We start from the raw sequence: 15,491 nt of genomic DNA, 5'->3' as shown, positions 1-15,491 counted from the left end.
TTGGACTCCAGAATTTGGCCTTGGTGGAGATCAATCTAGTTTTACAAGCATGTGGGTTTGTGTGTAATAATTTTGGTGAATTGAATTTGGTGAAATTTGGAGAATTTGTACACATACGCCCATGCTGTCCTCCAGCCGGTGCTGCTTCCAGTTGTGACCGGTGTCGCTGAACATGAGCAGGTAGGATGTCAGCCAATCAGAGCTGCCGTAGCGTCCCTGCGTGGACACCGCCGTGATGGTGGTCCTCTCCCCAAGGTCGACCTCCAACCACTGAGATGAGTCGGAGGTCAGCGGAGACCAACCTCCCGCTCCTGAAAACAAAATAACGTATTGTTGTCAGAAAAACCCCGTTCACATCGACTCTATAAGCCAGCATTTTCCTGGATTCTGGTCCTGTGTCTAAGGTACTGGTGTGGGGGGATTGAAGTCACCCAAAAAATGATCAGGCTTCAGTGGCGTAGCAAAGGCATAACAGCATCTGTGTGTGAGGCACCAATTTGCAGGGGTGGGGGATTGATGACGACCCATGGAAGTTTAACAGATGCAGTGTGTCACCTGCATGTAATGTACTCACACAAGATTGGCATTGAGCTCAAGACAGGAAATTACCAGCTACCATCATAGTATCAGAGGCCGAATGCCGGCTTTGTGTAAGGTACCAATGCAGGATGGGGAGGGGAGTTGACGCACACATTTTCCGGGTTTGATGTAGTATAAGAGGCGGAAAGCTGCCTGTGTGTAAGGTACCGATTGTGAGATGCATGTTTTAAGTCACTCTGCAAATTTTCTGTCTTCCGATGTAGCATCAGAGGCAGAACGCCAGCTGTGTGTAAAGTACTGATGCTGGTTCAGTGGGTTAAAGTTGACCCAAACATTTGTCACCTTCCAACTTTGTACCAGAGGTGGAATGTGTCTCTGTGTAAGGTACTGATGTGGAATGAGGAGTTGAAGTTGACCCGCAAATTTGTCGGCTTTCAACATAGTATCAGAGGCTGAATACCACCTGTGTGAAAGGTGGATGTGTGTGTAAGGTACAAAGGCACGATGGAGGGTTGATGTCGACCCGCAAACCCGTAGCAGCAGGGACTTAACGCCACCTTTTTGTAAGGTACTGATGGAGATGAGGTAGGTAAAAGGAATACTACTACGAAGGGAATACTACCTGTTTGTAAGGTACGGAGACATAACAGTGGGCTTGAAGTCAACCCACTAATTTGGAGGTGTAACAGATGAGAAACAACACTTGTGTGTAAGGTACAAAGACATGATGGGGTGTGGTTGAAGAACACCTGTGAATTTGCTGGCTTTTGACGTGGCATTGTAGGCAGAACGCTACCTGTGTTTAAGGTACCGATGTGGGAGCGAGGGGTGTAAGTTCATCCGTGATTTTTCCAGCATCCGAATTCACCGCCTGTGTGTAAGGGGCCTCGACAAAAGTGTTTAGTTTAACACCCGACACACACTGACTGCACCCCTTCGTGTTTAAAGCAATTGTCACTAAGCCAGTTGAAAATGAAACAATACCATTATGCCTCTGATCTGCCATTTTGCCAGGAAGGCCGTGTGAAAGGGGCCTATAAAGTCACCTTTCATGAATGCCTTCTTTCATGGTTTTCATTTCGAAAGGCTGCTGGAATTGCTTTGAATGCAGCACATCACATCTCCATTCGTCTTCATAACGTCAACAGATGGCGGAACTCTGCCAAATCCCCAAGAAGGGCCCCACGTAAAAGGTGCCACCGACGCACCTTTTAATTCTCATTCATCATCTGCGTGTAGTTGTCACGCCTGACAGTCTCATTTTATCACTCATCCAACTAAATGTTGATGTCTGGTTTTTAACGCTTCGGCTGCATGGCCGGCTGGCGAGATTATGTCCAAACAGCGTGTGCTTTGTTTTCTATCGCCAAACAGCTTTTTCATGCTCAAACGAAATGTCCTCATGGAGAGAAGCTACGTTCTCCACCACTTCACTTTGGCAAACTGTTTGGCCTTGGAAGAGCTCTGCTCTACTAAATCACCGCCGCCAAGTACAAAAGGATTATTTTGATTGGCAGCAGGATTATGCAAAAAAAAAAACTACACAACCCAAAAAGATGGGACTTTGGTGTGAGAAGTTGGGCATCCAGAATTTGGTAACAGTTTGGCTTTGGTGAAAATCTGTTCGCTGTTGAGTGAGTGTGTCCTGGAAGAATTAAGTAAAAAAAAAAAAAAAAAGACACTACCAAACCAATTCTCAGGAAATGTAATTTCAGTTTGAGAAATTGAGATGAGCCTGACACGTGAACTTTGAAGGGTCTAAAAGGCCAAACGCTAATGCGCTCCGGACGACAAGACGGAGGAGCGAACGGTTTGATCTTTTCCGGAAAACGGCCAGGTTGAAGGAAATCCGGGAAAGGAAATCTACGCCGTGGGACACCTTGGAAAACCCGAGTGCGGCCTGTAAATTTCAGTGATGTGAAGGCGGGTAATAATAACCATCCTTTTACCATATTTAGGTACATGAGAGACATTTAACAACTTATTATTATTATTATTATTATTATTATTACCCCACCTCTCGCCCGAAGATAGCTGGGATAGGCTCCAGCACGCCCGCGACCCAAGTGAGGAGAAGCGGCTCAGAAAATGGATGGATGGATGGATATTGTCAATATATTTATTTTAATGTAATGCAAACCTTATTATTTGAATTTTATTTAATATAATTGTAAACATTTGAACATAAACATATTTGTTTTATTCAAATTGAAAGCAAATGTATGTACAGTAGGCAGCACGGTGGCCAACTGGTTAGAGCGTCAGCCTCACAGTTCTGAGGTGCGGGGTTCAATCCCCGGCCCCGCCTGTGTGGAGTTTGCATGTTCTCCCCGTGCTTGTGTGGGGTTTCTCCGGGCACACCGGTTTCCTCCCACATCCCAAAAACATGCATGAATTGGAGACTCTAAATTACCCCTGGGAGTGCATGTGAGTGCGAATGGTTGTTTGTTTGTATGTGCCCTGCGATTGGCCGGCGACCAGTTCAGGGTGTACCCGCCTCCTGCCCGATGACAGCTGGGATAGGCTCCAGCACGCCCGCGACCCTAGTGAGGAGAAGCGGCTCAGAAGATGGATGGATGGATGTACAGTATTTGAGTTGTATACATTGTAATTGTGTTTATTTTATGGTGTTTATTTTAATTTCATCTAATGTAATTGTATTATCTAAATGTAATGTCAATGGTTTTTATTTGAATGTCATTGTATTCATTCTAAGTTGTTTTAATGTCATGTATTTCATGTAAGTTACATTTATTATATTTGATTTATTTTAAGGTCCTTTCTTTCTTTTCTTTTTTAAAATATTTTTCCATGCCAGACTTCTTTGAATTCCAAGCAAATCCAAAGTGGAAAAATCCTCCTGCAACAGACGCCGTTTGGGCGTCTGTTCTTCGTCAAGTGTGTATTGTGAGTGTATTACGCTGTCACTTCTTTCCCGTCGTCACCTGACACCTGACACTTCTCAATTTGTCTGTCTCGGCCTAGCGGAGCGAGGCCCTCCGAGTGAGGAACAAGGACGCGTCACGGTTGGACGACCGCAAAGACGACGACGAAGCCGACCAATAAGACAACCATCGAGACAATGTCGTTCTCTGCGCGAGGCTCGGATGGACGCCAGGCTTACAGGCTGCTGAATAATGCAAAGAAATTCCAGTCGCTGCCCCAAAAGATAACCAGGAGAGTGAAAGGAAAACCTGAGTTTGTTACTGCCGTGCTTAGTTACTGAGGTAATTTAGTTCATTACTGTAGTTAGTTCTTTCATGACTGGAGTTATCTTGTTAATGTAGTTTGTTACTGTTGTTATATCCTAAGTTACTAAGGTTATTTGGCTTGTTACTTAGTTAACTACATTGTTAGTGTATTTGGTTAGTCACTGTAGTTAGTTTGTTACCTGGTTAGATAGTTACTGTAGTTAGCTTCCTACTGTAGCTAGTTTGTTACTCTATCTGGTTATAAAGTCTGTTACAGTATGTTTTGTTACTGTAGTTTTTTGTTATTCACCGTATTTTAGAGAAGGAGAAGGTATTCGTCCAGGATATCCCTGTACTTGGCCGCATTCAACTTTCCTTCGATTGCAACCAGTCGTCCTGTCCCAGCAGCTGATAAACACCCCAACAGCATGATGTTGCCACCACCATGCTTCAATGTTGGGACTGTATTGGACAGGTGATGAGCAGTTCCTGGTTTTCTCCACATGTACCGCTTAGAATTAAGGTCAAAAAGTTCTATCTTGGTCTCATCAGACCAGAGAATCTTATTTCTCACCATCTTGGAGTCCTTCAGGTGTTTTTTAGCAAACTCCATGCGGGCTTTCATGTTTCTTGGACTGGGGAGAGGCTTCTGTCGGGCCAATTTGCCATAAAGCCCCAACTGGTGGAGGGCTGCAGTGATGGTTGACTTTTTAGAACTTTCTCCCATCTCCTGACTGCATCTCTGGAGCTCAGCCACAGTTATCTTTGGGTTCTTCTTTACCTCTCTCACCAAGGCTCTTCTCCCCCGATTGCTCGGTCGGGCCAGCTCTAGGAAGGGTTCTGGTCATCCCAAACGTCTTCCATTTAAGGATTATGGAGGCCACTGTGCTCTTAGGAACCTTCAGTGCAGTGCAGTGCAAGTGTAACCTTGCTCAGATCTGTGCCTTGCCACAATTCAGTCTCTGAGCTCTTCAGGCAGTTCCTTTGATCTCATGATTCTGATTTGCTCTGACATGCACTGTAAGGTCTTATATAGACAGGGGTGTGGCTTTCCTCATCAAGTCCAATCAGTATAATCAAACACAGCTGGACTCCAATAAAGGTGTAGAACCATCTCAAGGATGATCAGAAGAAATGGACAGCACCCGAGTTAAATATATGAGTCTCACAGTAAAGGGTCTGAATACTTTCAGTTTTTCTTTTTTAATAAATCAGCAAACATTTCAACAATTACGTGTTTATTTCTGTCAATATGGGGTGCTGTTTGTAACAAATGGCTGCAATATAACAAATAGTGAAACATTTAAGGAGGTCTGAAAACTTTCCGTACCCACTGTATATATAATAGTTTGTTACTGTCATTAGTTACTGTAGTTATTGTTTACAGTTAGTTAAGGTAGTTAGTCGGATAGGTTGTTTGTTTGTTTGTTTGTTTGTTTGTTTGTTTGTGTGTTTGTTTGTTACTGCATTAAGTTACTGTCGTTATTTATTTTTGTTTATGTAGTAGGTTTGTCGCTGCAGTTTGTTCACTATTGAAATTAGCTACTGCAGTTAATTTCTTGCAAAGTTACATTATACAGTTGCTGCAAAGCTTTCTACTAATTAGACTATCAATTATTGGGTTAGTTAGTCTTAGTCAGCAAGTTATTTAATTCAGTTCAGACATGCAGTCAGTAGCATACAGTCAATTAGTCAGTTGCTACTTGATTCGTCGTCTCTCCACGCCGCCTCGTATCAGCTTGTAATTAAACGTTAATTATACTTTTAAATCGAAGTCCTTTGGGGAAAAAAAAGTGATTACAGCAGCCCAATTATTTTCTTGAAGTCTGCGTAATTGCCTCGGCGTGGCGTGGGAGCGTCAGGAAGCGATCAGACATAAAGGGCGCTATTAACATTTGGCATGCGGCACCGGACCTGGAAAGCCACACTAGCAACACGCTAACCGTTACAATGGCAATTACGCAAAGACAATTCAAAATACAACGAGCAGGGTGTGGAATCTTCCCTTCCAAATGGAAACGAAATCTTGTTCAAGACGAGGACACGCTGCCAAATAATGAGTTAAGAATTCCGACGACAGAAAATCATGAAAATTATACAATAACACTTTTCATTGACACACACAGAGTGTCACAGTTAGTTCGTTAGTTAGTTAGTTAGTTTATTTGTTTGTCACCCTAGTCAGTGACTAGTTAGTTTGTTACTGGATTTAGTTAGTTCATTTGTTCTTTGGTTAGTTAGTTCGCTACTGTCGTTAATTTGTTCTATCGTTAGATAATGATTCTTGTTCAGAAAATGGATGGATGGATGAATTGTTTGTTACTGTCGTCAGTCAGTGACTAGTTACTTTAGTTATTTAGTATGTGGTTGATTAATTTTTTCGTGAGTTAGTAACTTAGTTTTGTTACTTTGCTGGTGTGTTACTGTAATTAAGTTAGTTTCTGTAGTTCGTTGCTAAAGTTTGTTTATAGTAGTAATTATGTTAAAGTATGTTATTTTGTTCATTAGTTAATTAGTATTGTTTCTTACTAAAGGTAGTTGGTTAGTTAGTTTGTCAGTTAGTTAGTTAGTTAGTTAGTTGGTTGGTTGGTTAGTTAGGTAGGTAGGTAGGTAGGTAGGTAGGTAGGTAGGTCACTAGTTTTTCCATGAATTTTTTTGTTGGTATGCTCAAGTCCTTATTTTCAGATCATGAATAATCTATATCTAAATCTGTCAAGCTAAAGGTGCTCCACTGAGGGTGGCCGACACTAGCGCCCCCTACAGGACGCATATGGCGTGGCGAAGGCCTGCGCTCTACTGAGACCGCTCTTGCTTGTTTATTGTTGTAGTTGTACGACATGATTAAAGATGAGGCAAATGAGAATATTTGTGGTGGCAAAGTCAGCTCGGAGTGAAGTATTGCTGACAGAAAAATATCATTTAGCGTGCTGACGGCGGGAGTGAGAGTCTATGTTGATAAAATGCACATTTAAGAGCGGCGCAATCACTCGTCCGTGTTCATTTACACGGACGTCAGGATGCTCCTCACCGCACACACACTCAATTGGAACGCTTCATCTATTGATTCATTCGCCCGCTCAATACACACACCGTGCCCTCGTGTGTGTGTGATCTTTTGTTAGGAACTTTGTTACTTGTACCTGTAGTTTGTTCCTGTTGTTAGTTGATTCGTTAGTGTGGTTAGTTAAGTTGTTACTGTGGTGAGGTAGTTTTTTACTGCAGTTTGTAAGTTTGTTACTGTAGTTGGTTAATTGTAATTTTTTTTTGCAGTAGCCACTTTATCCATGTAGTTTGTAACTGTGGTTTGAGGTTGTACGTGTTACTGGAGTTCGTAATGTAGTTTGTAACTGTAGTTACGTCATTACTTAGTTGATTATCCAGTTCGTTACGACGGTCAGCTTGTTGCTGAAGTTAGTTTGTGACTATAGTTATTTAGTTACAGTTTCTTATTGTAGTTTGTTACAATAGCTAGTTATTGTAGTTAAGGTACATAGTGTTTGACTGCTGTTAGTTAGTTAGTTAGTTAGTTAGGTTTATTAATGTAGTTAGTTTGTTACTGGAGTTAGTTAATTGCATAGTTCGTTGTTGTAGTAACTTTGTTAGTGTAGTTGTTTGTGACTGTGGTTAGTTCCTGTAATTAGTTTCTTACTTAGTTGACTACATAGTTTGTTACTGTAGCAGTGCATTATTCAATTACATACTATAGTTTTGCACAGTAGTTTGTCTCTCACTGTAGTTAGTGCGTTATTTGTTTATTGGCATCGTTTATTAATGCATTTTGCTACTTTGTTTGTTTGTTACTGTAGATACCGTAGTTTCTTGCCGAGTTCTGTCTGTTATTGCAGTTAGTTGCAGTTTGTTATTGTTGTTTGTTTGTTTGTTCGATTAATGCCGTAGTTATTTCATATTTTTATGCATTACCATACATATAGTCCATGACTTGTTTTTACACTTACAGCTAAGAATGTTAAAAGCACTGTTAATAGCGAAATGTAAAAAAGAGCATAAACGTTTTTATATTTTACTGTTAACAGCGGTTCATACATTTTTACACTTGTATGAAATCTAAGCGTGTTAATAGGCCAGCGGATGACTTTGTTACGCTACGTGACAAACTACGCAGAATTATAACCTGCCGCCACTTTCCACTGGGCTACATGTGCACTATTTGGCTCTTAACAATCTAATGGACCAAGTAGCATCTGGAGCACATTAACAGCCTGCTGAGGGGAAACTTTTCATAGGTAAAGAGACAGAGATATTTTTACAAGAGAGCTTTTATCAGCGGTGGGAGGCCACAAACGTCCTGATCGATGCTCCTGCTAACGTCGCTCTGCCAGCACATTCGCTCCATCGGGTAACGGAAAGCTTGATTTTTTTTTTTTTCCCTTTTTGTGCTTTTTTAGCTTGCCTCACTTTGACAAAAATCAATGCTCCCCTCCAGATCCAGCACTTCACCTTCATTTCCTTTATCACTCCTGCAACAACTCCACAACTTTGAGTGCCAAAACGTACTGGAAAGTTTGTGTTTTTTCCGCATCCCCGGGCGGTCTTATATTGATGCCAATTGTCACAAAGTCTTTACTTCGAATGTAACTTTGGGAATTTTAGATGATTACGCTCAAAGGAGACTTTCACAAGTATTTCATTGTGAAGTTTTTAAATTGTGAAGTATTTCACAATTTAAAAGAGTTTCCAGGTGTCTTAATAACGTCTGTGGCATTATGTCCTCAAAGTACCACAAGGATCATGAATTAGTCGTTTATAAGAAGCTAACACTGTTATCTCACTCAAAGCGAGCACCCTGAGAGATGCAGCATTTCATCACCAAGCCACTGAATGCTACTTGTCAATTAATGTAGTGGTGTGAAGCATAACATCGGCGATGATTAAAAAGTAAATTCTCATAATATGTCCCGGCGAGCGGCATGGTGGGCGACTGGTTAGCACATCTGTCTCACAGTTCTGAAGACCCGGTTTCAAATCCGGCCTCCCTGTGTGGAGTTTGCATGTTCTCCTCGTGCCTACGTGGGTTTTCTCCCACATCCCAAAAACATGCATGGTAGGTTAATTGAAGGCTCTAAATTGCCCGTAGGTGTTAATGATTATGTATATTTGTTTGTATGTGCCCTACGCTTGGCTGGTGACCAGCACAGGGTGTACCCCGTCTATCGCCCGAAGTTAGCTGGGATAGGCTCGTGCACGCCCGCGACCCTAGTGAGGATAAGTGGTACGTAAAATTAATGAATGAATGAATGTCCTGGCGAATATATTGCTGAAAATGTACTTCTGATTTTTATTTTATTTTTATACAGATAGTTGTGTGTCTGGAGTGGCTGCCCATCCAGCAAGTGTGAAATTAACAACCATATTGTTACCCGCCTAATTCTTAAAATGTGTCTATGAATGAGTCGTTTTAAAAATTTCCCCACATGATGTCACAGTTTCAAAGCATGATATGTTTCCTTTAACTTTCCCAATGAAGGATTTTTCTCGGGGTATTATAGGGGTCCTGGTAGTGAACCTTAGGGTACACCACAAATCAAGGATTTCCAGTGTATTACCCCCAGGATGGTTGTTTTAAGAGGCATCAGGTGCTTACTAATACACAATAACAATTAAGTTTCACAAATAACGAGCATTTTCAAGGGTATGATAGGGGTCCTGGTAGTGAATCCTGTGGTACACACCATATGTCAAGGATTCTCTGTGTATTAGTCCTAAAACGGCCAACTTGAGAGGTGTCAGTTGCTTCCCAATACATAATAACACATATCAATAATGAATTAACTGTATTCAGTTTTACAATTAGATAGCTTTTCCTAAGGGCCTGATAAGCGCCCTTGTGGTAAACCCTGGGGTATACCATAGGTCAAGAATTGCCATTGTATTAGCCCCAAAATGGACAATTTAAGTGGCATCAGATGCTTACCAATACATAATAACACATTTTGCTTTTCTATTGAGACATCATAGTTGGAACAATGATAAATGAAAGACAATGCTTAAGGGCCCGAGAGGAGATCAATGGAATAATTGTATTTCCATACCACAGCAGAAAGGCAATGTGTCAGTATGACCTTGTCAGGGTCATATTTCCCACTCACCATCTCTCCTGTTAAGCTTGGCAAAGACTGGAGCGTGACTAGCAGACAACTGGGAGGAGCTTCTGAAGGCCGACGCCGGCAGATTAGACACCAGAGCGCTGTCGCATGCGTCTGTGGATGCAAAACAGTGCAAGTCATCATTAATAATAATGAACCATCATTTAACCAATCAGAGTAATTAGTTGTTACTAAATCTTATTTTATATATCTTATCAAGACGTTTTGGACAATTTGTGAGAACCATCCCAATATTTACTGTACATAACTTTCTGTACTTTTTGAATTTTGTAGGTGTCCAAATACTTTTGTCCAAACCATACCATTTCTTCCTGTAAGTGTACCAACCAATACCTTTGACCACAGTTTGACTTCATGTAGATCACGATGTCTCAGTGCTTTTATCAAAACTCTGACTTTTGTGTATTTTTTATTTTTATTTCCTGCAGGTGTCTCAATACCTTTGACCAACCTTCTATAGGTGTCCCAATACCTATGTCCCCCCCCCCCCCCCCCCCCCCCAGAAAAATCACTTTTTCTTCCTGTATTTGTCCTAAAACCTTTGGCCAAAATCCCCAAATTTTTCCCCCTTTTTGCTTCCAGTGGGTGTCGCAATACTTTTGTTAGAATTCCACACTTTCTTCACTTTTCCCTTCCTGTAAAGTGTCCCAAAACCTTTGTTAAAAAAAAATAATAATAATAAAATAAAAATAAAAAAATCCACATTTTCTTAACTTTCTATAAGTGTCCCAATACTGTTGTCCAAAATCACATTTTCACTTCCTGTCGGTGTTCCAATACTTTTGTCCTCATTTTCTTCATATTTCTACTTCCTATATGTGGCCCAATACTTTTGTCCAAGCGCCACATTTTCTTCAGTTGTGTGCCTCAATACTTTTGTCAACATTTGCTTAATTTTTTCCGCTTCGCAGTACTGTACTTCTGTCCTAACTCCCCCTGAGGACGAGGTGTGTGCTCAGAGTTCAGGTCCACTGAGGAAACACTTGAGAGGAGGAAGACGAAGCAGAGGAAATGAAGTATAAGGAGTTTTTTTCCCCTCCTTTGAAGAGTCTCCAGTGCACTAGAGGAAAAACGGATCTACTAACCGAAATGTTCAGACGGTCAACACAGACGTGACCCCGGCTCCTTCCAAGGATGTTAAGCGAGAGCACCTTGCTGCTCGTCACAGCACTTGTACTGCTGCACTTGTAAAAGACGCTGGAGAAAAACTCATCTCTTTCCCTCATGTTTAACATTCAGGAAGTACGCAACAACACCTCTAGGAAATAGAACTTTAAATTTTTTTAAACACTCAGTTCGGGGAAAGGTTTCAAGCTTGGGTTAAGAGTTCACATTTCGGTTGCAGTTGGTGTTTTGGGTTCAAGTTAGGGTTAGGGGTTTAAATTCGGGTTTCAAGGTAGAGTTTGGGTTCAAATTCAGCTTCATGGTTCAAATTCAGGCTTCAAAGTAGGGTTAAGGATTTCAATTCAGGGTTTCATGGTAGGGTTAGGGTTCCTTTAGGGTTAAGGATTCAAATTGGTGTTTCAAGCAAGGGTTAATGTTCTAAAATATGGTTTAGAGGTTTTGGTTTCAAAAGAAAGTTTCAAGCCTGGAGTAGGGTTTCTAACTAGCCTTTCAAGCCTGAATTGGGGTTTCAAATAAATGTTAGGGTTTAAAATTGGAGCTTCAATCCAGGCTTAGGGTTTTAAGTTTAAATTTCAAGCCTGCAGTAAGATTTCAAATTAGCGTTAGGGTTTGAAATTGGTGTTTCAAGCCTAGAGTAGGGTTTTAAATAAGGGTTAGAGTTTTAAATAAGGATCTCAACCCAGGGGTTGGGTTTCAAGTTAAGGTTTCTCAGATTCACTCTCAGTCGTCTTAATTTTCTTTTGTGCTTATTGGGTCTTTCATCAGGTTCGTGATGAGCTAAAAAGACCGGAAATGAATAATAGCTCATAACCGGCGCAATCATGACATTTAAAAAATATATTAGGATAATAAGGGATATATATATATATAATTAATCTTGGTCCTGCATCAGCTGTTGCTGTTTGATACGTTATTCTTTGTAAAGGCCAAACTGGAGATACAACACATCTACTGTAACGAATCTATTGTACCGATTGTAACAAAAAGCCTATTCCTCTATTACAACCCCAATTCCAATGAAGTTGGGACGTTGTGTTGAACATAAATAAAAACAGAATACAATGATTTTCAAATCATGTTCAACCTATATCTAATTGAATACACTACAAAGACAAGATATTTAATGTTCAAACTGATAGACTTTATTGTTTTTAGCAAATAATCATCAGCTTAGAATTTTATGGTTCTAAAAAAGCTGGGACAAGGTCATGTTTACCACTGTGTTACATCACCTTTTCTTTTAACAACATTCAATAAACGTTTGGGAACTGAGGACACTAATTGTTGAAGCTTTGTAAGTGGAATTCTTTCCTATTCTTGCTTGATGTACAGCTTCAGCTGTTCGATAGTCCGGGGTCTCTGTTGTCGTATTTTATGCTTCAGAATGCTCCACACATTTTCAGCCAATCGCAGGGCACATAGAAACAAACAACCATTCACGCACACATTCCCACCTACTACGCACGTTTTTGGGATGTGGGAGGAAACTGGAGTACCCGGAGAAAACCCATGCAGGTACGGGGAGAACATGCAAACTCCACACAGATGAGACCGGATTTGAACCCGGGTCCTCAGAACTGTGAGACAGATGTGCTAATCAGATGTGCTAACCAGTTGTCCACTCTTCCGCCTATGATAAGATATAACACAAATAAAAAAATTCTAAATGTTTGTTTTTAGATATCTGTTTCTCAATGGCCCATGGCGACAGGTGTGTCTATCTGTATCGTATCGCAACAAGTCAAAATCTAGATCACTTGTCTACATCCAAGCTGTGTTGAATGCAGCATTTAAGTTCTCAGTTTCCATTTTTTCCTCTTAGCTTAATACTTAAAAGTCATGGAAGAGTGGCAGTAAAGTTGAGCGGGGAAATAAAAAAATCAGCATTTAAGTGTGTCGGTCCCAAGATTCAAAATTAATCTGCCCAGCGTCTGAGGCTTCTCCAGGCACAATTAAACCACCTCCCACCCTCCCTCCAACCCGTCTATGCAGCCAAGAGAGAGTGAGAACCCACAGCTCATTGTCCACTTTCTTTTTTGAATAACAAAGAGCCCGGAGGGTCCAGCACAGCGGTGGGGACCATGAATACAGATGAGCTCCAGCCATCAGCTCCAAAATACACACACACACACAAGGTCTTGCCCTTTGGAGCGCTTTTACGCATAAAAAAAAGTCCCACAGTGCTTCACTCCTTTTTTTGTGTTCATTCCGATCACGTTGGAATGTTGTTTCGGTGATTGCACTCAGGCAGAAAATATCAATGCACAACTTCTACTTCAGATCCTGCTTGGACAACACTCTTGCATCTTGGTGTAAATAAATAAATAAATAATATAATATAAGATATTACTACTATGAGAATCAAGTCATAACCTTGCAGGAAGTCTTGATTTGATTGAAAAATAGTTGGAAATTTCTGTAAACAAAGTCAAATTCTCACGAAGATAATGTTGTATTTTTTGAAAAGAAAGAAGAAAAATGTAATCCTATGAGAAATAGTCATAATTTGTTCATGAAAATAACATTGTCTTGGGAGAACAAAGAAGCATTGTCCAAGAAAGAAAATTGTAGTCTGAAGTCATATAGAAAAGAAATAAGTCAAACTCTCATGAGGATAAATTCCTAATTTTTTGAGGTTGTAATCTTACAAGAAATAGTCCTATTCAAAGTAGCATTTTATAAAATAAATGTAATGAAAGTAACTGCATTTTTTTGTGAAAAATTCTGGAATAAAGTTGAGGAAAAAATGTAACCTTACGTGAATTAGATTGGGGGGGTAGGAAAAAGTTGTAATTTCAGATCATTAAATTGTGTTTTGTAGGGGGAAAAGGCGTTACGTCATGAGATTAAAGAATTTTTTTAAGACAAAAAATGGAATGTGATTAAAAAAGAAAAAAGTTGCAATCACATGCACATAAAGCCGAATTAATTCATTGATTCATTCATCTTCCGTAACGCTTGTCCTCAATTTTTAAGAAAAATGTCGCAGTCTCGTTAGAATCACGTTCAATTTCCTCATTGGCTATCATTCGAGGTGTACCTAATGAAGTGTCCAGTGAGTGCGTGGAAGAAGGGTTAATGCATCATGGACGCTGCGTTAAACAGCTCAGATTGCCTTTAGCGCTCAGAGCTAATCTAGCTCTTAGCGTCGGGTACTTCCTCACATCATTTACATTCCCTGAGTGTGGATGGAACAAGCTGATTAAGACTCTTGCATTATTCAACAGGAGTGCGCTGTGTGTGTGAGCGTGTGTGTGTGTGTGTGTGTGCGGCCAAGGCGTTAATTGATTAATTGAAATGCCGAGGCACTAACAAACAGCCCGAAGGTGAAGACACGGCGCTGGAGTGCTCGCCTCCTCGTTTCATTAGCGCCACGTTAGCGCAGAATTAGCAACCAAAGAGGCAGCAAGGGAAAGCGAGCCCGAGAAATAATATGCAATTACTGCGACTCACTTCTATCACTTACTTAACTTACATACTTACTTTAACAAGCTACTAACTTTTTCAACTGGTCACTTCAACTAGTTACTCCCGTTAATTAGCTTACTTCAATGACCTATGTGCTTACTTCAACAAACTACTCCCTTACTTCAACGACCTTCATACTAATAGAAGTAATTTCCTTGAACTAACTGCTTACTTGGACAAGTTACTTCCTTTAACTAGTTACTGACTTCAACGACTCGCTTACTCACTTAGAAAAAGCTTATCTTAACTAGTCACATCTTACTACCCTGAACCAGCTTACCTCAACATGCTACTTTTTTCAACGAGTCACTTCAACCAAGTAGTTGCTACCATTATTGAGCTTACTTCAAGTACCTACTTACAATACGTTCATCAACAAGTTAATTAATTTAACTAGTTACTTACTTCAACTACCTTCTTATTTCAACTAGTCACTTCAACTAGTGTTGAAGTGACTAGTCACTTCAACTTGAACATCATTAGAAAAGAATGGTCACTGACTCACTGCATTATTTTTCTATTAGTAAGCCATGTATTTCCCTATTAGCATTGAATTTATTTCCCTATTAGTATTCCATTTGTTGCGTTTTTCAAATGTAATTCATTCTCCGTCTTAATGTCTCTGTCATGCGTGGCCCAACATTTTTAAAAAGGATCTTAACGAGAACACACATTCATATTTTGTCGTGTGATGACTGTCATCATCAACACGCTCATGCGCTAATACCGAATTGCGCATTGAGAGTGATGGGATTCATCTAACACAACAACAAAAATAATCCTTATTACTGAAGATAACAGTAAATGGATTATTGCATTAATCATGAAATATAAAAAAGGAAAATATGCAACTTTTCCATTGTATGGACCATTCAAGAAAATTAGCCTACCTTGAAATTAATGTTCCTTGGTTCTAATATGCGATAAAGCTTTTGGGTGTAATCCAGATAACAAAGGTGGTGGCAGAAAAACTAAAATTAGAAAAAGACATTTCTAACTCAGTCAAGGATGGTAAAGTGGTACACTCGCCTGACTTTGGTGC

At 40.3% G+C, this 15,491-nt stretch overlaps 1 protein-coding gene across 2 annotated transcripts in view; it reads right to left on the bottom strand.

Annotated features, from left to right (window-relative positions):
• LOC133411721 (contactin-associated protein-like 4) overlaps positions 1-15,491 on the bottom strand; it is an 83,016-nt gene that overhangs the window by 56,097 nt on the left and 11,428 nt on the right. For both annotated transcript variants that reach the window (XM_061694381.1, XM_061694382.1), the window contains exons 2-3: positions 9,839-9,949; positions 118-311 (exon numbers count right to left, since the gene is read on the bottom strand). In XM_061694381.1, coding sequence (XP_061550365.1) covers positions 118-311; positions 9,839-9,949 — 305 coding nt within the window. The remainder of the gene's footprint in view (positions 1-117; positions 312-9,838; positions 9,950-15,491) is intronic.

This window comes from Phycodurus eques, chromosome 13 (genome assembly GCF_024500275.1).
Source record: "Phycodurus eques isolate BA_2022a chromosome 13, UOR_Pequ_1.1, whole genome shotgun sequence".
Taxonomy (NCBI): domain Eukaryota; kingdom Metazoa; phylum Chordata; class Actinopteri; order Syngnathiformes; family Syngnathidae; genus Phycodurus; species Phycodurus eques.
The sequence above is the reverse complement of the archived record's forward strand: the minus strand, read 5'-3'. Positions and strand labels throughout refer to the sequence as shown.